The following is a 26,371-nucleotide window of genomic DNA, read 5'->3' as shown; positions in this document are numbered from 1 at the left end:
TCATTTCAGCACCATGAAGCAGACCAGGATCATGGATCAGACCAGGATCATGAAGCAGACCAGGATCATGAAGCAGACCAGGATCATGGATCAGACCAGGATCATGGATCAGAAATTACCGCAGGTTTGATCAGAAATTTCCGATCAGTGAATTACGTTGGTATCGGAACCCGATACCAATGCTCGATCGGATCGACCTCATCCCTATGTGTGTGTGTGTGTGTGTGTGTTATGGGTCAAAGTGCAGGGGTAGCAGCATCATGGGTAGACTTCAGTTAATGGACACCTCGTCCACATTGTCCGTCTCGAAGGTGCCATCCAGCCCGCCACGAGCTCGCCAGATCTTCACTGTCCGGTCACTGCAGACAGAAGAACACAACAGAGGCATCATCATCATCATCATCATCATCATCATCATCATCATCATCATCATCATCATCATCATCATCATCATCATCATCATCATCAGTGATGACGTCATCAGTCACAGTGTTTAACAAGTTAAACACTGTGACTATCTATATGTTACACATACAGTTACACCCAGTTACACACATTGTTACACACATTTAAACACACTATTTGCATGGTTATTTACCAGTGAGGATGACTTCATATCATGAAGAACAGCAACAAAGTATAGACACTGTCGACTGAATTATATAGTATTCAAGTGTAGAAATGAGCATGTAGGTCCAGATTTGGAGCAAACTGCAGGTTTTCAGTCGTGAATTGTGGACCTCTACCAGCAGAACTACATCACAAACACAACAGATTAACAGACATGAAAGTGTGTGAGACTCACTCGGAAGCGGTGAAAAGATGGCTGCTGTTGGCTGAAATGCTATTGATGGGACTCTCGTGACCCTTCAGCTCTCCAAGACTCCCCAACGAGTCAGTGTGCCACAGCTTGAGCACCCCTCCTCTGCAGCCGCTCAGCAGCGCCGGAGAGCCAGGCACCACACCCAGAGCACAGACCCAGTCCCGGTGGGCATTGGGGACTTGCTGATTGATCAGATAACATATTTTAGAAAACAACTGAGAGAGAAATGATGTAAACATCTACGGACATTGATAGTAACACTTTGACCTCCAGTAGCACGATCAGGATCTGGGAGTACTACTGACCAGGACTGATCCTTCGGCTCCCACATTGAACAAATCTGTAGAACTGCCTTTTTTCACCTGCGTGATATTTCTAAAATCTGGAACATGTTGACTCAGAGTGACGCTGAAAAACAAATCCATGCATTTGTTGATTCCAGAATAGACTATTGTAACTCTATGGAGTTATCAGGAGTTATCAGCATATCAGGTTGTCTGAATAACTGCTTAAAAAGTTTTCAATCCATTCAAAATGATGTGTCCTCTCATGTAGGCCCAGCTCCCAGTTTCATTTAAGGATGCTGACAAAGTCTCGTTTGAAGATTAGGCTTTACAGCTAGAGCTGCTTCAAGACACCCTGGACCATTTTCTGGTGAAGCTTCCAGAGGTTTAGACTGCTGGAGGACAGACACAGAGGTTCTGACATACAGTGATGTGTCACCAGCACATCTCTCTCTTCTCTTTCTGTATCTCTCCCTCCTCCTCCCCGCAGGATATCTGACAGTACAACTGCACACACACACACACACACACACACACACACACACACACACACACACACACACACACACACACACACACACACACACACACACACACACACACACACACACACCTGCAGGAGGTCTTTGCGGTCCAGGTTCCACTTCTTGATTCCGTTGTCTCGGGAGCCACTGAAAAACATGTCCCCCTGGATCACCAACGCCTCGATGCCATCGTAATGTGGAGGCTCAAAGTTGTGTGAAGGGCTGACGCTGCCGACAGAACCTTCAGTTACATCGAAGAGCTACAGGGGAGGTAGAGAGAGAGAGAGAGAGAGAGAGAGAGAGAGAGAGAGAGAGAGAGAGAGAGAGAGAGACAGAGACAGAGACAGAGAGAGAGAGACAGAGAGAGAGAGAGAGAGAGAGACAGAGAGAGAGAGAGAGAGAGAGAGAGAGAGAGAGAGAGAGAGAGAGAGAGACAGAGAGAGAGAGAGAGAGAGACAGAGAGAGAGAGAGAGAGAGAGAGACAGAGAGAGAGAGAGAGAGAGAGAGAGAGAGAGAGAGAGAGACAGAGAGAGAGAGAGAGAGAGAGACAGAGAGAGAGAGAGAGAGAGAGAGAGAGACAGAGAGAGAGAGAGAGAGAGAGAGAGAGAGAGAGAGAGAGAGACAGAGAGAGAGAGAGAGACAGAGACAGAGAGAGAGAGAGAGAGAGAGAGAGACAGAGAGAGAGACAGAGACAGAGACAGAGACAGAGACAGAGAGAGAACTGAGTTTAGTCCTGAACGCACAGAAACAACCCGAGAAAATTGCCGCAAAAACTGCCACAGCCGCAAAATTGGTCTCCATCTTTTAACAAAAGCTTCTTTTTGTAGCCTTAAAGATGTTATTTGTTCCATTTGGAAGACTTCTCAGACTTTCTCGATCCACATATTGTATGTTGGTGGCTCCAGTTTTTGCCATTTAATTGTGATACAAATGACCGCTGCTGTAGTCAGAATTTGTAAAAGATATTTCTGAGCTCTATTATTAATACCCGTTATTAGTACTGCCACTTTTGGATCTTTTGTAATATTTTTGTTGAAATATTGCTCTTAATGCCTAAAAGATTTTTTCCCAAAATAGTTGTAATTTAGGACAGGTCCAGAATATATGAGTGTGATTCCCGATCTCCATGCTACAGTTTCTCCAGCAAGTGCCATCAGTTCAGCTGTGCAGAAACATTTAATAATACAATAATTTAATAATTCTCTCCATATTTTGGAGTTACTTACTTTATGGGCTTTGACAGGCATTTCTTCCCATTCCTCTTGTTGTATGTTCGTGTTGGTTTCTACTTCCCATTGTCTTTTCCGTGTCATTAGGTTTCATATGTATAAATAGATGATAGATATGGTCGATGATTTTTGAATTCTTATCTCTTGACTGCATTTTTATTAAAAATTCCTTAATTGGGGTGGTTGTAATCACTTTATTCCATTCTTTGTGTTTCATGAGGAAGGATCATAATTGCAGGTATCTAAAGAAATCTGTTTTGGGGAGATTGAATTCCTCTCTGAATTGTGTAAATGATTTGAAGTTGTCATTTTTGTGACGTTTGTGTACGTTGGTGGTCCGAAATTTGGCCCATTTTTTGATACCTGCATTGAAATGGAAAGGTTTGAAGTCTTTGATATATCCAATGGTAGTTAGAGCTGATATTTCTTAAAGCAACCCGAATGATATTTACATTTCTTTCAATATTTTTGAAGTGGGTTCAGTCCAGCTGCTCATTTGAGTTTCCTTTAGTGGTGTATCTCCAAAGACCAGGACCTGCAGTGGGAGACTGCAGAGGCTTTTTTCAATGTCAAGCCAATGAGCCAATTAGGTTTCAGTTGTGCAGCGCAGAAATAATATTTAAGATTTGGAAGATTGAGCCTGCCAGATAGTTTGGATAATTGTAGTGATTTTAGTCGAACTCTGGGCTGTCTTCCTTGCCATATGAATTTTGAGATGAGCTTGTCCAATTTATCAAATGCGGACACTTTCAATGCAGCCTTGCAGTGATGGTGGGAGTGTTGACCATTGTTTGAGGTCTCGGGCAAATTTGTAAATTAAACATTTGTAGTTGACATTCTACAGTTTTTTTCAGTAGTGGCTGGATTTGAATACCCCGGTATTTAATGCCTTCTTTCAGCTATTTGAATTCACATAGGAGTTTGGTTGTTTGAGAGACTCTTCAATCGTCAAGCCACAATTCTGTCTATGTTTACTTCATTGCCTGAATAATATCCATATGTGGAGATAAGTCTTTTTAGGTACGGGATTGTTGTCACAGGTTCAGTGAGGTATAGTAGAACATCGTCCACATATAGAGACAGTTTGGGCTGGTCTCTAGTTATTGTTAATCCTTTTATATTCCGGTTATTTCTAATTAGTTGTGCCACTGGTTCAATACACGTTAAACAGTAAGGGTGAGAGGGGGCAGCCCTCTCTATATCATCGTTGAAAGTCAAATCGGTTTGATAGAAAACCATTTGCCTTGACTGCAGCTTGTGGGTTTGAGTTTAGGGTCTGAAACCATTTGATGAAATTAGGTTCAAATTTAAACTGTTTCAGTACTTGAAATAAGAATTTCCCAAACACCCGATCAAATGCTTTTTGGGCATTGAGGGATAATACCATGGATTCTACTGCTTTGATTTTTTGGTGTGTCATTATATTTAACAATCGTCTCTAAGTTGTCTCCGTAATATCTTTCTGTAATGAATCCAGTCTGATCCGGATGAATAATTTGGGTGATAACTTTGTTGACCCTTCTAGCTAAGATAGCCGTTAAAATGTTCAGGAGTGATATAGATCGATACGATTCACATTTCTTCTTTGCCTTTGCCTTTATGAATTACTGTTTTGGTTGCCTCTCTCCAAGAGGGGGCGACAATTCCTGATTTCAGGGCATGTTATTGGCACTCCTCAGGGTTGTGTCCTCAGCCCCATCCTCTACATCCTGTTCACCCACGACTGTGTCGCCTCCCATAAGGAGAACACCATCTTGAAATTTGTGGATGACACTGCAATGATAGGACGTGTCACTGGCGAAGACAAAGCAGCCTACAGGAGGGAGGTGTACATACAACAACCTCACCCTCAACACAGACAAGACGAAGGAACTGATAGTAGACATGAGTAAGGAGAAGGGCCCTCTGTCTATCCGGGAGCTGGAAGTGGAAAGGGTGAGCAGCTTCAAATATCTTGGGGTCCACATCAGTGAGGACCTCACCTGGATGCTCAGCACCACACAGCTGGTGAAAGAACTCAACAGCGGCTGGACTTCCTGAGGAGGCTGAGGAAATTTGACATGTCCCCAAAGATCCTCCGCAACTTCTACAGCTGCATTGTTGAGCCCATCTTGACCAGCTGCATAATGTTTTTCATTAATTTATTTATTTCAAAAGGACCATGTACAATTTAAACATAAATGTTGCCATTTGATGCATTGTACCAGATTTAGCCGGAGGCTAATTCAGATCTGCAGTCCCGTGGCAAATAAAAGACAAACCATACATAACAAAGGCATTCACAGGACAATGTTTAACACACAGAAACACATACCAAGACATGAGATAACACTAAAAAATAAAATGATCCTGATTTATCACTGCCCACCCCCCACATCAACCAGACAAGACAACATTAAAAATACCAAAATAAGGCCAATGCTGGACCAAAGAAAATATTGCGTTGATCATTGAGTGTAGTGCTGGCTGCTTTTCAGATGTTTCTTAATCTCGGTTTTAAAGCCCTTGATGGTGGAACACGTCCTTATAGTGTTGGAAGCAAGCTGATTGTCCAAAAGTGGAACAGCAGAATGGTAGAGTGCAGTCATGCAAAGAAGCAACTCTGGTTGATCTTATGGAGTTTATAGAGCGCTGGTAGACAAGATTTTGTAAACAGCCAGGAGCCATTTAAAATCTTTAAAATCAGGCATACCTTTGAGAAGACTCTAAAATTCTCAAAACTTTGAAAGTTGTATTTATCCAAGATGTTACAATGGTGGTGCATGAAAGGTTTTTTTTTTTTATCAGAGATCTTTAAGGCTTGTTTATACACTGACTCAAGTGGTCTAATGCAGTTTCTCCAGCTTGTCCTCGACAGGTTATACAGTAGGACAAGTGGGAGAAAATTAGAGCGTGCATAAATGTCCTGGCTGCTTCCAAAGAAAGACAAGATTTAATATATCTGACGTTAATCAAGTTATATCGGATAGTTTTTGTCATGCTCTTAATATGTGCTTTGAAATTTAAATGGGAATCTAATGTTACCCCTAGATATTTAAATTCAGACAGTGTTTATCTTTTGGCCCTCAAAGAAAATATCTGAAGTTGGGGTGGTGACATTGGTTTTGGAGAAGAACATGGCTTTTGGTTTTTTATGTTCAAGCTCAGGCAAGACTGATTGAGCCTTTCAGCCACAGACACTAATGCTCTTGTTAGTTTATCAGCTGCCAGGTGACTGTTTTTAGCATCAGTATACAGAATTGTATCATCAGCATAAAGTTGTAATTGTACACCCTGGCAATGTTGTGGTAGATGGTTTATATAGAGGCTGAAGAGTAAGGGGCCTAACACAGACCGCTGGGGCACGCCCATTGGGCATCCCACATAGCTCGAGCAGACGTCTTTCACTTTGACACACGGTGTCCTTCTGGACAAGTATGAGTCATCCAAGCTCGTGTTTTACCAGAAAGCTGAAAATGTAAAAGTTTAGAAACAAGGATATTATGGTTAAGTAAATCAAAGGCCTTAAGTATGTCCAGAAAGACTGCACTGACCACTCCTCCTTTATCCGATCTAATTTGCTCAACTAGTTGTAAGTTGGCAGTTTCAGTGGAGTAGGCTTTCCTGAAGCCAAACTGTAGTAGGTGCAGCCATTAATAAGTGCATTCAAATGGGTAGTAATTCGTTCAGATACCATTTTCTCTGCAATTTTTGAAATAACAGAGAGAATAGGCCTATCTTTAGCAATGTCATGGGGGTCTCCAGATTTATAAATTGGGGTAACTACGGCCTGTTTCCAGTTTGAGGGGAAACACTGCAGGTGATCGAGAGATTATGATTATCTAAATGGGTAATGGGAGCAGCCAAAACATCAGGGTGTGTTTTTGTAAAACTTATTTAGATATTTTAATTTCTTTACGAACTATATTCCTACAGCTTTTATACATCAGCCAATCTGCATCTTGTTCAGTTTTTGTAGCCTTTTTTAGGGGTGCGTCCCTCTTTTTCATTTGTTGCCATGGATTATTGTTAAACCATGGCAATTTGAGATACTGGTGCACAATAGACGTAATTATTTTGATATGACCGGTTTTTGAAACTCATTTTAGTTAATTTCTTGCAATCAGAGTTAAATTATGATCTGACAAGCCAGTTAAAAGGTTTTTTATTTGTTATTCTTTCATTTGTTGTCAAACATCAGATCAATTTGTGTTGTAGAGTTTTTAGCAATCCTGGTTGGGCCACTAACAAGTTGCTCCAGTCTAGAGTATATTTATCAGTGATGGCTTTAAGTTTTTTTCCTTTTCCCCTTGTCTTCCCAGTTAAGGTTGAAGTCACCCATGAGAATGACCTCTTTGTTGTTGCATTTTTAAGATACTAATAAGTTCATCATAGAAAGAGTCACTTGCCGTGTGGTACAGCAGCACCACTGTCATGGACCGCAAACACCTGCAGAGCGTGGTGAAGACTGCTGCAAAGATCACCAGGACTCCACGGCCCTCTCTGCAGAGATCACCAGGACTCCACGGCCCTCTCTGCAGAGATCACCAGGACTCCACGGCCCTCTCTGCAGAGATCACCAGGACTCCACAGCCCTCTCTGCAGAGATCACCAGGACTCCACAGCCCTCTCTGCAGAGATCACCAGGACTCCACGGCCCTCTCTGCAGATATCACCAGGACTCCACTGCCCTCTTTGCAAAAATCACTAGGACTCCACAAGCGCAGAGTCCCCAGGAGAGCTACCGCCATCATCAAGGACCCCCTCACCCCCAACCCAGACTGCTCACACTTCTACCCTCAGGCCGGAGGGACACAAGAGTGAATTTGAGACCACCAGACTCAAGAACTCTTTCTTTCCCTCTATCAGACTCCTAAACAGCTGACAGGAGTCCAGTGGACTATTCATGCCCCTCATACCTCTCGTTTACACTGAATGTAGAAGGTAGAGGATGGCATCCTCCACACCAACATCTGGCTGGTAGGCGAACTGCAGGCAGACCTGGGCATGTTGCACCTGGGGTCTGAGGAGGCTGAGGAAGATCCGCTCCAACGTCTTCATGAGGTGTGATGAGAGTGCCACCGGTTGGTCGTCGTTCAGCTTGCTGGGACGCTTCTTTTTAGGCACCGGAACGATGCAGGATGTCTTCCAGAGGGTGGGCACTCTCCCTAGCTGCAGGAGACCCGTTGAAGCGGTTCCCCCAGTTCTGTAGCGCAGGTCTTCAGTTTTCTGAGGGTGTTGAGGTGTCTGGGGGGAGATGTGTTGTTGGGAGAAGGGGAGGTGGCGGCAGTGAGGGTGGGGTCGGGGGGGTATGGACTGGCTGAACCTGTTGAAGAAGTCATTCAGTTCGTTCGCCCTCTCCATTGTCCCCCCCTCAACTCTGGTCTTGCTGTTGTGGCCTGTGATGGTCCTCACACCTTCCCAGACCTCCCTCATGTTGTTCTCCCTCAGTTTCTGCTCCACCTTTATCCTATAGCTGTCCTTAGCTTCCCTCACACAGTGTTTCACCTCCCTTTGTGCTGCCTTCATGGCGTCCCTGTCTTTGCTCCTGAAGACAGCCTTCTTCTTGTTGAGGACAGCTTTGACTTCCCGTGTTACCCATGGCTTGTTGTTCGGGTACCAGTGGACAGTCTTAACAGGGGAGACCACATCTGCGCAGAAGTTCAGGTAGTCTAGAGGAGAACAAGAAGAGGAAGGAGTTCATCCTCCATCTCCAGAGTCGGAGCATGCGGGACAACCTCGTCTTCGTGGGACTGCCCGAACGGACGGAGGAGGAAGCCGAGACATCGCTGTGGGACTTCTTGCAGGTGAGCCTGAAGCTGCCTGCAGACACCGTGAGCAAGATCACCTTTGCCCGCGTCCACCGCCTGGGAGCAAGACGACAGGACAACCAGCGCCCGCGTCCACCGCCTGGGAGCAAGACGACAGGACAACCAGCGCCCGCGTCCACCGCCTGGGAGCAAGACGACAGGACAACCAGCGCCCGCGGCCCATCGTCTCCATGTTTGATCATTTCAAACAGAAAGAGCAGGTGAAGAGCCGCGGCAGGGAACTGCGAGGGACGGACTTCAGCGTCAGAGAGCAGTTCCTGAAGGACATCCTGGACCGCCGCCGCTCATCGCTGAGGGATCCCGAGCCGTCCTCACAGTGGACAGGCTCTATGTCAACGGCCAGCTGTTCCAGGACCCCGCCGTCCCCCCCTGGTTCTACTGATGGTCCTCACACACTGAGTATAACCACTCTAACACACATCACAGGTTTACTCAGGTCCAGGTAAGTATTTAACAGTAACATCAGTAAACATCATGAACAACCTCTATTAAAGCGAAGCTAATTAATATTACATCATTAATGTACACGATGTTTACTATATTGTTATAGTAATAATTATCTTGGACTTGCACCATCAGCGCTGGGATGTAAACAGAAATAAAAAAGGCACTCAGTACGTCTCCGCTAAACGTCCCCTCTGGGTTTGAATTGGTTCTTTTTCTGTTTTTGGTTTCTCACTTTTTCTTTTTCTTTCCACACCCCCTCCCTCATTTTAATAACAAACATTTCCACTGTTTTCACAACATTAAAACCTCCACATCACAATCAGCTGTCACCATATCACACACTCATATATTGGCAGACACACACTCTGTTTGAATAGCCAGTCAGAATTAGGGATCCTACAAACACACGCACGCATGCACGCATGCACACACACACACACACACACACACACACACACACACACACACACACACACACACACACACACACACACACACACACACACACACACACACACACACACACACACACACACACACACACAAGATGAGTGTAACTAGGATCAGGTTCAGGTTTGTCACCTGGAATGTACGAGGAATGGACACGCAAATAAGACAAAGTTTTTGAACCCTTAAACAAACTCCAGGCAGACATTGTCTTATTACCAGAGACATTGTCTTGTTACAAGAGACATTGTCTTATTACAAGAGACATTGTCTTGTTACAAGAGACATTGTCTTATTACCAGAGACATTGTCTTGTTACAAGAGACATTGTCTTATTACCAGAGACATTGTCTTGTTACAAGAGACATTGTCTTATTACCAGAGACACTGTCTTCTTTCAAGAGACATTGTCTTATTACCAGAGACACTGTCTTGTTACAAGAGACATTGTCTTATTACCAGAGACATTGTCTTGTTACAAGAGACATTGTCTTATTACCAGAGACATTGTCTTGTTACAAGAGACATTGTCTTATTACCAGAGACATTGTCTTGTTACAAGAGACATTGTCTTATTACCAGAGACATTGTCTTGTTACCAGAGACATTGTCTTATTTCAAGAGACATTGTCTTGTTACAAGAGACATTGTCTTGTTACCAGAGACATTGTCTTATTTCAAGAGACATTGTCTTGTTACCAGAGACACACACACCTACCACAGGACATCACTGACTGATATCACCACAGTTCCCTCACACACACTCAGCTTGGTAGAACTCCCAGCAGAGAGGCGGAGCTACATTAATCATCAATAAAATATAATTGTCTTGTAAAGACACAATCACAGATCCAGAGGGAAGATTTATAATTCTCATCATCTCTCTTCAGAACATAGAGATGTGGATCACAAACATCTACGGCCCAAATGTTGATGACCCTCCTTCTATCACAACTTCTTCACCCTCTCAACACACTCTGACCAAACACTGATAGTGGGAGGAGTCCTCAACAAGGTCCTCAGTCCACAAGAACACAGAGGTAGTAAGGCAGTAAACACCGACACTGGGAATCCACTGATATAGTCCAGCAGTACATGAGTGACTATGGTCACTAATCAATAGATCTAACCCAGCAGTACATGAGTGACTATGGTCACTAATCAATAGATCTAATCCAGCGGTACATGAGTGACTATGGTCACTAATCAATACATCTAGTCCAGCAGTACATGAGTGACTACGGTCACTAATCAATAGATCTAATCCAGCGGTACATGAGTGACTATGGTCACTAATCAATAGATCTAATCCAGCAGTACATGAGTGACTATGGTCACTAATCAATAGATCTAATCCAGCGGTACATGAGTGACTATGGTCACTAATCAATAGATCCAGTTCATCTGGTGGTCCCCCCCCCCCCCCCCCCCCCCCATAGATAAACAACAAATTTATGCAAATTAATAATTTTTCATTAATAAATTATTTTTATTAATGAATCAATCAATAAACTGTTAAGTAATTACTCAATTACTTTAGGAGTTGTTAATGAGTAAATGACCATTGACTTCTCTTAATAATTATATTTTTCATAAATTACGTCCAGTGATTTATTACTTTCTTTCTTTTTTTTTTTTTTTTTACTTATTACTGATTTATTACTTTCAGTAATCTATTACTTACAGTAATTTAACTCGAATACCCAACCATAAATCCCAACATCTGTCATTCTGAACGTGTTTGTACATATTTGAAGGCTAAATATCCAGATGCACCTTGATGTAGTGGTCCTTGGAGCCGGTGATTACCAGGTCTTGGTTGTTTCCAGACTGATCCACAGTCAGACACATGACAGGACCGAGATGACCAGTCAGTTTCCCAGTGCAAGCAAACCTGAAGGAAATTAAAAATAAACCTGATTATTAAACGTGTCATTCTAGTTTCAAACTGACTCTGTTGACAGGCTGCAGGGTCTGTGTACCTTTCAGCCATTTGATTTTCCTTTTGATGGCGGAAAACGGGAAACCATCCGATTTTGGTTTTCCGATTTGTTATTGGTAGACAAAAAACGGGAGATGGTGGATCTCCCATTTTTCGTTTTGAAATTAGAAATCAAAAAACAGAACTTGGGTCGTTTCCTGTTTCCTGTTATGCATTTGTTTAGTAAAATTCTGAAATGAATTACGACCGTAATTCTTTATTTCAAGCTTGATTTGTCAGAAAACATGGAAGTCAAACCCCTTTGAAAATACGCTACGGGAGAAAAATGCATATTAAAAAGATGATAATGACAAATGTGAGGCTACAAATGTACTTAGTATCAGTAGGGTTACTTTGTAGTTACACTATAATATTTACACAATATAAAAAGACTAATGACATCGTTTTGTATATTGGTTATGGTTCACAATATAAATACAAAAAAACAAACATTTATTATTTGTGTTTTTCTTCTTTTTGATATTATTACTATTAACAACCTGATGCAGCTCTGTATGCAGTTGTGTCATTTTCATCATCTTACTGATTTATGTGTTACTTGAACTATTGAAAATGTAGTTTGCTCTGACAGATTTAAATAAAAAACAACCCCAAAATATATAAGGCGGTGTACAGGTATGCTGATACATGTTGTATGTAATTCCAAAATAGTTTTGTTCAAACAGAAAGACAGATTATTATATTGAGATTTTATGTCAACATGTTGTGAAAAGTGAGCAATACTTTTTGTCCCTAAACACAAATATGTGAGCATATGTACACCTCATATTGTTTTGGATTTTTGCCACTGCTGAAGAGCAACAGCTTGCAGCAGACTGTGGGACAGAGTTTCACCTGAGCCTGGTCCTGCAGGAGAAACTATCTGGGGACTGATTGAACACAGAAAGGCCAGCACTCTGCGGACACCATTGACACTGGGAGGTGTTCTCTGTGGCTGTTCTTTTTCTGAAAGGTACATTGTGAAATTGACATGATCTGATCATTACATTTCAATGTTTCTTTGCTGGAATGATATTGTTAAAGTTTTAATGTTTTACTTTATCATTCATTCTCAATTTTTGTTGTCGTTTACATGCACTCAGTTTATTTGTGATATGCAAATCAGTTTTTTTCTTTAATTTTAGAACCATCACATTGAAAGGATTTGGGAAGTGCCTACTGTGAAGCAATACATTTGTTGAATTAAAATTGCATTTCGATTAAACTGAGCTCCAACAAAATGTTATAGTCATGTATACATGACTTTTGTTAGAGAAAATTTGTTTTTGTCTCGTGAAGAATGATGTTTAATTTTGCAGTCTGAGTTTCAAGGATGACCTGTGTCAGCACTTTTAGAACCTCTGTGTTACTTGTGGTAACCTTCAGAGTCTACAGTGCATCAAACACATGGATATTTCTCAAAACACCTCATTCTTTAAGAAGGCGCGGTCTGACTTCATAGACAAACTCCTGGACAATCATGCAGAGGTTGTACTGTGACATTGCCTTTTCTTGGAAGAATAATGTAATAAAATTGTCTTAAACTTTTTAAATGATTCTCAGTCTGATTCCTGTGTATTCTGTCTATTTTATTAGGGAATTCTCCTGACAACTTTGTCGGTAAATAACCAGGTCAACTACAAAATAAAGGTCTGTCTGACACATCTGCAGAATCGAGAGGTCTGCAAGATGGCGTGTCTCAGCCCTGGCATGCCAGGTCACCAGCGTTGGCATCAGCCAGTTTGAGTCCTGAAATGCCACCGAGTGCCGACCCTACGCCCTTTCTGGATGCTCTGCAATACCTTATCCGTCTCAGCAGTAGAATAGAATAGAATAGTAGATGAAAAAGCAAAGAAAAAAAGTGCATCATGTGATTTTAACACAATTTTAATTCATAATAAGACAAATAGTTCTCTCAATAAAGTTAATTGAAAAAAGGTTGGATTTCTGTCTTCCTTCCTTTTCACGGCACAATATTAAGACAAGGTTTGTTCATGAATTAAGAAAGCAATCAAAAACATATTCAACCAACACCTGGGATATAAATATAATTTCAAATAACATTGCATTTATTTTTGTTAGATCAATTAAACAGTAAGTTGCAAGAGAGATGGACAACATCTATGAACATTATTTTTATTAACAACAAACTATAACAGTAGGATGATTCTTTTTTTATTTAATTTCGAACATAAAAGAAGAAAAAACCATACAATGCAATAGAAAGTTAACGTGTTTGAAAAGGAGTAGGAGGTACGCTTATTAAATCCTAACAGGGCTGTAGTCAAGTCCACCTCTATCGAGTTCAAGACAAGTCGGGCTTGTCGAGTCCAAGTCACAAGGTCTGAGTCCCAAGTCCAAGTCCAGATGAGATCAAGAGTAATCCTTATGACAGAAAAAATTACATTTTCAAGACCACAAAATTAGAGAAATTTTATTATACTCAACTCTTCTTAAAGGGCTTTTCCACCAAATAGAACCAGGTTCTAGTTCAGGTTCTAGTTCAGTTCTTAAATGAGCACCACCAAAGAACCGGTTCTTTTTCCACTGTTAACGGAGCCAGTGAGAGTCTCGTCACTGCGTCACTCCAAAACGTGATACATCACTAATTTCACCACTGTAGTGCTGACGGTGCTCAAACAGGAACCAGGAGACGGACTGGATTCATGGGTTTAGTCCGGGTCGCTCCATCTAGTCGGACCTGAACCTCTGATGCACCAAAGAGCCAGAAGACATTACGTCTCTTCGTCTCTCTATTGGTGTTTGTTCACGTCCGTCTTGTTCTAGTCCGGAGCTCCAGAGTGGACATAGAGGGACAATAATAACATGTGTATGAGTTTGGGTCTTATTTTCACCATTCCAACATTCCATAGTGACTTTCTGCTCCTTTCACTTTATTTCTGGACGTTTCTGAATCAAAAGCTTCAACATGGAGGAATGGAGGTGTAGAATGATAGAACGCTGCTCTGCAGCCGTTTCCATGGTAACCTAGGTAAACACTCTGATTAAAGTTCTCTTTCACATGAAGCCATTAAAAGTAGTATGTAGTTTGATTTTTAGTTGCTGATGAACAAAAGTCTGGCTTCATTATAAAGAAGTTCTGTGGGTTAGAAAATAATACTGGCACGTCTTGTAGCGGAGAGCAGTGCAGCCTCATGAGGACCTCAGCCTGCGGTCAGAACGCCAAACAAGACCTGGACGTGAAGTTAGTTACAATGATGTCACCATGAAAAGCGAGAAAATAATGACAATGGAAAACTGCTTCATTATTAGCCCGTCCCGCAATCGGAGGAGCTGGCGAGTACCGGAGCCAGTCTGGGACTGGTGTGAAGGTGGAGACTTGCGGTGGTGGTGGATTTGCGTCAATCAAAAAATTATTAAAAAAAGATTCAAGCTTTAACCCAAATTTAAAAACAGAGTTGGACTCAATCGAGACGATTAAAATATTTTACAAATTCAAATACCAAGAAGTCCGAGACGACAAAAAAACGTATTGAGTCCGAGTCCGGACTCGAGACCTACAGCCCTGAATCCTACCCCCTCTCCAGTCAATCTATTTGCACCATGTGTATTTTTATGAATTAAATTCAAACTGCAACAGCCGGATAAACATCTAAATCAAGTGGTGGGCGAGTTCAAAAGTCCCAGACTGATGGAAGTGGGCAGCAATGCAATGTGCCCTTGTTTACTGTCCCATCAAACCAGTAAGAGGCTCGACTTCTGTTTTTTCGGTAAATCAATCTTGAAATAAAGAATTACGTTCGGATTTTATTTTCCGAATTTTGTTAAACAAACACATAACAGGAAACGGGAATTGACCCGATTTCCGTTTATTGTCTACCAATATCAAATCTGAAAATAAAAATCGGACGGTTTCCCGTTTCCCGTTGTCTGACATCAAAAGGAAAAATCGAATGGCCGAAAGGTACACAGAGCCTGGAGGCTTGAGTCAACAGCAGCAATGTCACTGCTTGAACTATAAAAATGTGTTGGAGACGGATGAATAAGCTGCCCTTTGCTGCATTCAGACCCCAATTCAAACATTGATTAGGACTTCCTTTGTAAAATACTGCGCTTACTCATGTCGGCCCAGTAAAGTCTTCTCAGTACATTTATGACAGGTTATGAATATCTGAAACTTTAGTTTGAGTATGATAGGCTGCAGTTCACTCTTAGTCTAATTTGGTTTCATAGTTGGGGTAAAGTTTTAAGAAATAAAGGCAGGCCCTCAGTTAACATGACAGGACTTTGTTATAAAGAATTCATGTGTGTCTGAGTGGATTTTAAAAGGCTGGAGGGTCTGAGCGGGTCTGTGAGCCAACTCTCCACTGAGGCAGCGTGCCGCTGTGTGTCTAACACTGGAGAGGTCTGAATGAGTTAAAAACAACCTCTTCATTACATCTATTAATTTACATGACAGGAGCTCTTGATGCTACTCTGAACATGACCACGATAGTCCAGCAGCATTCTTGATAAAATATAAAGGTTAAGTGTCTGACATGCTGTTTGTTTCTGGTAAAAACCAGACCGAGTGGGTGACGGATCTCTTGCTCACCTCCTCAGGTCCCACACTCTGACCGAGTTCCCTGCAGCAGCGTACAGCACCAAGCCCCCCGGGTTCACACAGATCTGATTGATCTGGTTCTCTCCTGCAGGGATGGTGACGGTCCGGCTGCTGTTTGAGGGACACACATCCCCCACCTGCACTTGACCGGAGGACCTGCACCGGGAATTGTTTTCAGCCCCAAAGAAGAAAGGTTAAAGGTCAGCGCTCATCTTCACTCGATGTCATTCAAGACATCAAGCCAAGGCAGAAATTACAGGTGTAATAATATTAACAATCATATTAATACAATAGTAGAATCTTACTACCATCTGAAAAATATGTCAGCAATTAAAGGATTTCTGAGGGAAGAACATTCAGACACGTCCTCAACATGAACATGAAAAGAGCTTTGCTGTTGTGGCATTTATGTGTTTGGAGACAAATCGCAAAAAAGGAGAAGGAAGAGAAAACGGACTCAGAAAGAGAGGCCGACTTTGGATGCCAATTTTGCAAAAGGAGCTTGAAGGAACCCCAACATGTTTTCATTCCAACCCTGGGAAAAGGAATGGAACCTTCCTCTGGCCTCTCAGCCTGGAACACGTGAGACTTCAACATGCTTCTCCAATGGATAAAGTTCATGGAACCTTCAACCTGTTCTGGAACTGTAAGGACTACTTCAAACCGGACGGGGTTCATCCCAATATCACTGGACCTAGACTGCTCGGCGCCAACATACGTCATGGCCTCAGGATAACACCCTCCACCAGGAGCAAGACCAGAACCACCAAGGACACTGGTGCTAACAGAGACTAAGGATCCACCGCTCCCCTCTCCGCTGTTCCTCTAGCCCAGATCAACCAGGGAACCAGAAGGACCTCTCTCCCCCAGTCCAGGACAAAGTCCAGGACCCAGCAACCCCCTGGCCCCAGTCCAGGACCCAGCAACCCCCCCTGCCCCAGTCCAGGACCCAGCAACCCCTTGGACAAGACTTAGTTATTCCCAAAGGCCTAAACATTTGTGAGGTTGTGTTGAAAGACGTGAGTGTTTCTGACCAGGACCTTGTCTCATTTAAAGTCTCCGTCTCAGCTGACAGCAGGAGAAGGACAACAGAGCTGATCAGAAAAGGTCCCATTGATGAAAAGACACGGCGTGTCTTCAGCCAGATGTTCTCTAGCATGCAGCTCTGCTGCAGCTTCTATCAAGAACCTTGTGGAGAACTTCAGCTCTAAAGGTAGAACCATCATTGATCCCACAGCGCCAGTCAGAGCTAAAGTAGTGTGTGATAGGAGGACAGCTCCATGGAGGAAGAAGACACTGGTTAAGGCCCAGAAAAGACAATAAGTCCAAAGAAAGGCTTGGCATGTAGAAGCTAGAATTAGAAAGGGCCAGACGATGGTTCTTCTCTGAGGTTCTCAGTAAACACAGTACTAATGCTGGTACTTGGTTTAGTGTGGTGGACAGACTGAAACAGACAGTCCCTCACCATCAGGACCTCCTGAACTTTTCTCAGATGCATCTTGGAATGATGTCCCTCCTATTGCACCATCAAATGAGCGTCAGTGGGTGGAGCTCAGGCATTCCGACTGGAACCCCTGAGCCTCCACCCAAAGATGTTCTGTCTAATCTGGCAGATGTTCTCCTGTTAGACTGAGCAGCACTAACCCACATTGTTCTCCAGCTCAGACCCACAACATGCAGCCTCCACCCTCTCCACCCTCTCCACCCTCTGCACACAAAGTCTTTACACATGTTTTACACTGTCCAACTCCAGAGGTACTACACAGAGTACACAGAGTACACAGCTCTCTTCTGACGCTGTTTTTCCTAAAACTCTTCTGAAAGCTCTTTTAAAAAAGAGTAATCTGGATACTTGAGGAATCAGTAACTCAGATCAAAGCTTTCTGAAGTCAGATTATTGAAAAGGAGCTTTTTACACAACTTCCTGCTTTTCTGGCTCAAAACAAGGAGCTGAATGTTTTCCAGTCTGGATTGGGGTCAGAGCACTGAGACACTGGGATTAAAGTGCTGGAGGACGTCTCCATGAGCAGGGACACGTCCACTGTCTCACTTTGACTCTGACTTGATCTTAGTGCTGCTTTGGACACAGTTGGACACAACATCCTGCTGGACCCACTGGAACAATGGTTGGAACTTCTGACACTGCACTAAGTTGGCTTAAATCGTACATGCAAGATCGCGACTATTCTGTGTCAATGGCTAATTAAAGTCACTGGGATTCCTCAAGGCTCCATCCTTGGGCCCTTTTTATTTAACATCCACATCTACTGGCTCAGATCATGGAACATTACAACACCTCTTATCATAGTTACCAGACGTCACTCAGCTCTATATATCAGTGTCAGTGAATGACCACGCCCTCTTATACCGGCTGAGGAAATGTAGAAATGAAATGAAGGAGTGATGAGTCAGCACTTTTTACAACTCAACCCAGAGAAAACTCAGCTCATTGTTTTTGTCCCCAAAGAAGAAAGGTTAAAGGTCAGTGCTCATCTTGACTCCAGGTCACTTAGGACATCAAATCAGGCAGAAATCTGGGTGGAGTTCTGGACTCCACCCTGAAATTCTACAGCCACATTAAGACAATAACAAAATTAACTTACTACCATCTGAACAATATTGAAGAATCAAAGGAGAAACTGAGAAACTTGTTCATGCATTTATTTTCAGTAGGTTGGGTTATATAACGGTGTGTTCTGTCAGACAACTACAGCTCTTCCAGAACACTGCAGACAGAGTCCTCACCAACACACTGAGGGTGGAGCTCATCCCCCCTGCTCCACCCTCTCCACTGGCTGCCTGTGTATCAAAGGACTTCACAATGGTCCTTCTGCTCTAGAAAGCTTTGAAGGGTCTCGGCCTAAATCATCTCAGATTGACTTGTAGAAGATCAAAGCTCCAGACCTCTGAGGTCATCAGGAAGAGGTTGACTCACTGTTCCTACAGTCAGAAGAAACAAGGTGAAGCAGCTTTTAGTTCCTACCTCCCCACCTGTGGAACAAACTTCCTGAACACCTGAAGACTGCTGACACACTCACTTCTTTTAAATCAGGACTTAAAACATTCTTATTTGCACAGGCTTTAGAATAAACAATTGATTTTATTTACTTTATTAAACTTATCCTAATAAATCTCTTACCTTTTTATTGTACTTTTTTTTTCATTATTTGTCTTAATGCATTTCTTTCATTTCTTCTAAAGCATTAATGTATATATTTTATTCTGTATTTCTTTAATTTATTTATTTTTCTTTGTAAAGCACTGTGAATTGCCTTGTGTTTGAATTGTGCCCTATAAATACATTTGCCTTGCCTTGCCTTGCCTTGAAGTACTTGTTAGCATCTACTTGTCTTTGATGCATTTACTGTTATGGTCTTTCAGTTTCCAACAAAACGGGCTCCATGTAAACATAACAAACAGGTTGCAGGTTGCAACAGCAGTCATTAGCACCCCATATATCTGACACTCTCTGAATTGTATGGCAGGAGTCTTTGGTCAAGGACCAAGACAACTGCTGTCCTTAAACTGATATCACAGTGCGACATAGAACTACTGATTTAGAGCCACAACCAAAGATTTCACCACGATTCTTCCACGAATGCTCTCTGGCTCCCTGTGTGTCAAAGCATCCGCTTTAAAATCGTCTTCTTGTGTATAAAGCTTTGAATGGTCCTGAGCTCAAATACAAATACTATAGTCTGTGAACACATATGAAGGACATCTTCTTTGCTGGTGTTGGAGCACACATATGAAGCTTTAAATTAGTCAAAAAATCCCCTCCGCAGATCCGCACACTTCAGTTTTCACAGTTCCAGAGACGTAACCAATGTGAGGTTCCCTGATGTAACTAACACTTTAATCTGAGATTTTTATCATTTCAAACCTCCGGTTTCTAGCTTGGAATGGACTGCCTGTGATTTGACATCATACTGTCATGTGTTGAACTTTACAAACAAACAAACACACAAACAGAAAAGCATCATTAATTGTGCAGATGGTCGCCTGCAGGCCCTTCTGAGTAACAATCATCAGTGCACAAACATGATCCGGAGCTCTCAGGAGAGTCTGTGTCCAGTAAGCTTTAACGAAGAAGAAAAGTTCTCACGTTAATGTTCGGATGCACTTGGCCGAGTCGCGGATGTCCCAGACTTTGATGGTGGACGTGGAGACAGTGAACACCAGACTGGAGCTATAACGGACCGACACCACGTTGTTGGGATGACCGACCAGGGACATTATCTCCTGACCTGTCACCAGATTCCACACCTTACAGGTTCGATCTGCAGGAAACACACATGAAACAGAACTGTAGTACTAAAGGACAGCATTACAAATATTGGAGTACAATTTCAACCATTGGTAGAAATTCACTCATCAATCCAGGCCAGCACCATGTATCACACGTTTCCAGAACAAATGAGCCGAGCTGTAGCAGAGACACATGAGCACCACTGACTACATGACAATGATGTGATAAAGGACTGCAGGCGGTCACCTTTGGATCCGGTAAACAGAAGGTCATCAGTGCAGTCCACACATAAAACAGCCTTACTGTGTCCCTCGGCCACATGGACACACTGCAGTGGTGCTGAGCGGCTGCTCTTAGTTGATGGCACCGGGTTAATGATCCCCCTGGAAAACACACACACACACACACACACACACACACACACACACACACACACACACACACACACACACACACACACACACACACACACACACACACACACACACACATTATCAAAGGGGTAGCAGTGATCCAATCAGAGGAAGGTACAGATCACACAGAGACATGCACCATCTGCAGCTGATGAGCACAATGCTTCAGATCAAAACAGAAGACAAAGTCCACTTTGTTGTAGAGACGAAACAAAAGCAGAGACAGCTAAAATATGCAAAAGAGAGAGAGATCGCTCAATTATGAGCCTCTAAAGACTGAAGATATTTCAGTAGCATTGCTGTTTGTGTGATCCATCACTGACCATGAAGACAAATTTGTGTGGGGGGGGTGGGTGTCCACCTTTGGTTCGAAAAGTGACAGTTGCAGTGGCTTCGAGCATCATTGTCAATTATACAGAGACCCAAAACATGACGAAAGTTTTGTAGTTGAACTCGCTTTCGTTGTCGTCTAAACGGGGCATCAGACGGCTCACATGCATCCACACATTGAGCGTCCATCGTGAGTGAAACATGTCAACAGAAGTGAAGTTATTCCACCTCTGCAGAACCTCAGGATGTCCACAGCTCATGAGAATAAGTGTGTTATTTTCAGTGTGGTTGAAGAGCGCAGACGTGAAGAAGAGAAGAAAAGAACCGTGATGTTCGCAGTCAGTGCAATGCAGAACAGATTCGCTGAAGTTGAACACTGAGTTTGAGTAAGAAACCACAGGTGCCACAGGGGGTCAGCATTATCACAAGAAGATTCAGATTAGGTGAGAAGAGAGAGAAGCATGACTTAAGATTCAGCGTACAACTTGGCAGGTCAAAGGTCATGGACCCAGCGCGCTGCCACTCATGCTTCTGGAAGCAGGACACCCAGAGGAGGAAGATTAGTAATGGGAGGTATGTTGGGGCAGAGCAGCTGCGGCGCCTGACAAGCAAACTCTTACTGTTTCATCTCCTTGATCTTTGCCCTGTCGGCTGCTGCCTTGTCAAAGGCTTTCCTGCGAGAGAGAGGTGAAGGCTCGGGAACTCGCCTCTCCACGGCAGGCGACGTTCTAAAGCCAGAACTGAATGGTTGTTTCAACCAAGTTACCCAAAGACGTTACAGAGACAGCACACATAATTATATTAAAAAACTAAAGAAAAAATAAGCAGAAAGCAACATAAAGACAAGAGAAAACACTGGAAACACAGGAGCTCAGTTACCTGGAGAATCAGTCCCCCACTGCTGGATGGTGGCAGAGCCCAGGTTCACTGAGCAAGTTTGTGCTAAACTACAATCATCCAAAAACATCTTTCTAATCATACTGAAGAAGGGTAGCACAAGTATTCACTTAATGGTACAATATGATATATTTTAAGTTGAAATCATTTCAAAATAATTGAAAAATATGTGATAGTTGCAGAGAAATGCAGAAGAGTTAGGAAACGAACCAGCAACGAGCAGCCCAGAGTCAGTGTGCTAATACCACTTTGTACCTGCAGAAGGCGCAGTGAGAGTCACACAGGAAACACCACTGAAACTGTGAGCCACATCGACCCTTGTAGGACAAACATGGCAATACGCCAATTCCAGATATTGTACCTTTAAAGTCAGTGGCCTGAAACACTGCCTGCCAGTTAGTTTTTCTGAACGACTGAAATGAGACATTCAGAAGCAGGGAGAAGGTGCTGGTGTGTGCATGATGTTATTCAAACTGAGGCCGGTTCAGGAAAGCGCAGGAGATGAAGCCATGGTTAATGTGTTAGTCAGCCGCTGCCTGGACTTACATGCTGCCCATTTTAGAGGAGAAGCCTGGAGAGAGAGCCGAGAAGTCCCTGGCTGACAGGTCAGGGTCTGCAGAGTCCACCAGAGGGTCCACAGGCAGCAAGGCCAAGTCTGCAGGGGGCCCGTCAGCGGGGGGGTCACTGTGAGCGTACAGCAGCTCCATCTGAGTGGTGGTCCTCCGACGGGCCTGGAGGGGCACACAGGTACAGTATGTGATGAAGTCGATTCACAGTTCAAGATTTACATGGAAATTAAAAAATAATCAGGATAAAGAGAATTGTTTAAAACAAAAATCCAGACTTAGTGTTGAGAATAAAATAAATTACATGTATTATTATTATGAATATAAAACCATCTGTTGCACTGATTTACAGTTACACTTTGTAATTTAATAATGATCACAGTTTAGGCTGATTCAGGCCACTCAGGACTAGTTTAGACTGCTGGAGAGGAGAACCAACACTGAGCTTCTTTCCTTTCTTGCTCTCCATACAGTGATATTTCATAGTTTTTGGATTTTTGTCTTTATTTGAATCAAGCAGTAAGCGATGTAATAAAGTCAAAGAAAGGTACAACTGTTTTCTTTTTCTCTTTTTTATCCATCCAATAGTCCCATCCTATACAAATGGAAAAAAGGGTCAAATCAAAAATATTACTTAAAAAAATTCAGGCAGAGATGTCAAAGATTCAATAAGATCTAACAAAGATCTCCAAGTGTTTTGGAATGTTTTCAGGGAACCACTGAGGGAGAAGCTCAAAGTTTTATGAACAGTAATAGCTTTCAAGTCAAGTCTTTATTTGTCATAAACAATTACAGTAAAACCTGTGATGTAGGGACGCCCTAAAGTCCAAGGGCAAGTGTCCCCTGAAGACAGGCGTCCTCTCTTCAGAGGGACCCGTCACGAGGACAAATTGTAGGACCAGTTGATAGTGAACGAACCCAACATCAAATATGTAATGATTATTTTAAAGCACATAACTGAACCAATACAAAGATGTATACAATATAAATACATATATACACGTATATAAGATGTAAACAAAAAAATTATTAAATAAGATTTAACTAACTTCAGGGAGCACATACAGTCTAGTTTCATCTTGAGTGGACCAGACTGGTAATAAATTGCTATAATAACCTTTAAATTTACACTTCAAAGTTTTTCTTTGTTGTGGCCACAGTGTACATGATGAAATTGTCGATATTTTTACACGATCAAACAGTTAGTACTGAAAATGATTACAATCTCAATGTATTCAATTTTAATGAAACATTCTGGTGAAAAATACAATGAAATGTCAAAATAAAACTTGCAAAAATCCCACATAAGCACCTTGCTTGGTGGGTTTGTGGGACCAGATTGGAGCTTCTTGCAGGTTGGTTTTGGCCCACGGGCCTTATTTTCTCTGTTGTTAGGGGATTGTGAAACTTTCTTGTGCGTAGAGTACGCGTGACGTCAAAATGGTCATCCACCCTGTGCGCTGGGCCCCGACCCTCTGTGGTCGAATGCATGCGCACCGACTGCGCATGCGCCAGAGCTACTGGACGCTTGTGTGAGGACATCCTCCGTCTCCCCGTCTGAACAATCACTATTTAAATAAAATAAAGAGCCAGACAGCTCAGAACTCCTGAAGTGAAACACAAACTACTTTAGGAAAGGTGGAGACCGCCGGGCAGCAGAAGCGGAGATATTTTCGGGATCGTTACGCTACGTTATGGATCGCGCATGGACGTGAGTCTAGAGTGTAGTATGGATGCAATCGTGTAGCACCCATGGCCTGAATATTCTAATAATCTGGTGAAGCCCAAGTATTTTGGCCATTTCAGTGTCGCTGAGCTTGAAATTTGCCAGGAAAACCTGTCTGTTTTCTGCGTTCGGCAGGTTGTCCCCTCATCACGGTGTGTTAAAAGTGAAATATGTGTCTGTGCACAGTGACGTGTCCGCCCAGTACGGGGTGTCCGCTCTTACCGGGTCCGCTCCTCAGAGGTTCTACTGTATACACACTATAATGTGGCATGAAATGTTTTACTACTTGTGTGTGTAAAATAAGATATTTAAAAAGGTCATAGATTGAATGATCTAAAAAATGACTTTTTCATCAGTGTGGGGATATACATTGAGAACTTGGGTAGAAAAACCATTTTAACTAGACCAGGTAGGGATAATGGACTCAATCTGTCAAAATCTATTTCACACCCCGAGAAAAGAATGAATGAATTAGTGATAAACACTCCCAAATATTTAAATAGAAATAAAGTCTGGGGTATATATTTGGCCTGGGAGGAGAGAGGTAGTTTATAGTCTGAGTAATACCCAGATTTGTTAAAGATATCAAGAACCATGGGGAGAGACACAGCTGCATTGGACATGTGTTAAAAAAAGGTTGTCAGCTTGCAATGAAAGTTTATGAACTTTCCTAACTCGAGTGATACCCTCAAACCCTCAAACGCAGCGAGATTGCTAGAGGTTCAATAGCTCAGATGAATAGAAGGGGAAAAAGAGGGCAGCCTTGCCTTGTTGCTCGACAGAGGGTAAATGTGGCAGACCGGAGTCCATTTGTGTGGACTGAGGCTACTGGGCTAATTTATAAAGTAAATTGATCCATGATATACATTCAGAACTGAAACCAAATCTCTGTAAAACAAAAAAGGGACTTCCACTCCATTCCCATGGAGCAGCTGATACTTGACATTACCTTATTCCTGGTTTTGGTCTCTCCACAGATTTTCATGAGGTCTGAAGTCAAAGAGCTAGAAAAAGAAGAAACACAAAACTTTTCTTTAGTGTGAGCACAGAATACAGTGAAAACTCCTCAAAGTGGCCACATGTACAGTGGCTTGCAAAAGTAGTGACACTCCTTTAATGTTTCTACATTTTGTCACTACCACAAATATCCATTATATTGGGATTTCATATGAAAGACCAACACAAAGCTTTCCTATACGTAAAAAACTGAAAAGTGTCTCTCTAAATAAAATCCAGTCAAACCAATTTCCTTCTGAAGTCACATTATTAGTAAATAGGAGTCCATCCTTGTGCAATCTAATTTGAGTTAATAAGTTAATAATACCATTAACAAAGATCTGACGTTCAGTTGACAAGGGTCCGACCACCTCTTTGACCCCTCAGGTAAACTGAGGCTCCGCCCCTTCTCAAAGTTTTTTTTACCCACACAGAGTCTGGCACAGTAAGTGTCAGAGAGGCCTTCAAAATAAAAAGCAGTGTCCACCCTTTGGGCTACAAAGTTTTTATTTAGATTGTATTGTAAGCCCTCCTGAGAGGTGGCGCCCCCTTCGGGCCGTATATGTGTCTGGAAGGAGCAGGTACCCACCTGCCCTCAGCTGGGGGGCTTTGAGCCGACTCGTCACTGCTACTGTCGTCCACGTTTTCTGTCGAAAGACATCAGACAAGTTCATCAGTGTGAGAAAATCTCTGCAGTCAACTCAAACAATATTATTGACAAAAAATAAACTTTTTTATCTCTCTTTTTGTCTTTTGTTTGTTTTGAAGTTGAGCTGCCCAGAATGGATCTGAGGAGGAGATAAGGAAAGCAGATGAGGCAGCTTGATGCTGATTATCCACTGACAAGCTCCTCGCTCAGCTGAGCATGAGGAGGCAGAAGAGGAACTCAGACAGAAGGGGCTAGAAAAGAGGCATGAAGGTGGATGGGTGGGATTAGTCTATCTCTTCCTGATGTGATCAGCTGACCTACGGAGTGGTCCAACAATGCTAAAACATCCATGTGGTTTCTGTGGAGGGGTTAGCAGGTGCTGAAGCATGGAGGAGGAAGGGAAAGGGGAGGATGAGGAGGTCAGCCAGCTGATGGA

At 42.7% G+C, this 26,371-nt stretch overlaps 1 protein-coding gene across 1 annotated transcript in view; it reads right to left on the bottom strand.

Moving 5' to 3' along the window:
* Nucleotides 1–205: 205 nt before the first annotated feature.
* kif21a (kinesin family member 21A) overlaps nt 206–26,371 on the bottom strand; it is a 144,480-nt gene continuing 118,314 nt past the window's right edge. The window contains exons 24-34 of the mRNA XM_080475707.1: nt 25,876–25,933; nt 25,240–25,294; nt 22,545–22,729; nt 21,722–21,841; nt 20,605–20,741; nt 20,215–20,389; nt 16,101–16,265; nt 11,341–11,458; nt 1,721–1,891; nt 806–1,005; nt 206–359 (exon numbers count right to left, since the gene is read on the bottom strand). Of these exons, the coding sequence (XP_080331833.1) occupies nt 272–359; nt 806–1,005; nt 1,721–1,891; nt 11,341–11,458; nt 16,101–16,265; nt 20,215–20,389; nt 20,605–20,741; nt 21,722–21,841; nt 22,545–22,729; nt 25,240–25,294; nt 25,876–25,933 (1,472 nt within the window). The 3' untranslated portion in view covers nt 206–271. The remainder of the gene's footprint in view (nt 360–805; nt 1,006–1,720; nt 1,892–11,340; nt 11,459–16,100; nt 16,266–20,214; nt 20,390–20,604; nt 20,742–21,721; nt 21,842–22,544; nt 22,730–25,239; nt 25,295–25,875; nt 25,934–26,371) is intronic.

This window comes from Lipophrys pholis (genome assembly GCF_963383615.2).
Source record: "Lipophrys pholis genome assembly, chromosome: 11".
Lineage (NCBI taxonomy): Eukaryota > Metazoa > Chordata > Actinopteri > Blenniiformes > Blenniidae > Lipophrys > Lipophrys pholis.
This window is presented reverse-complemented; position numbering and strand designations above follow the sequence as displayed.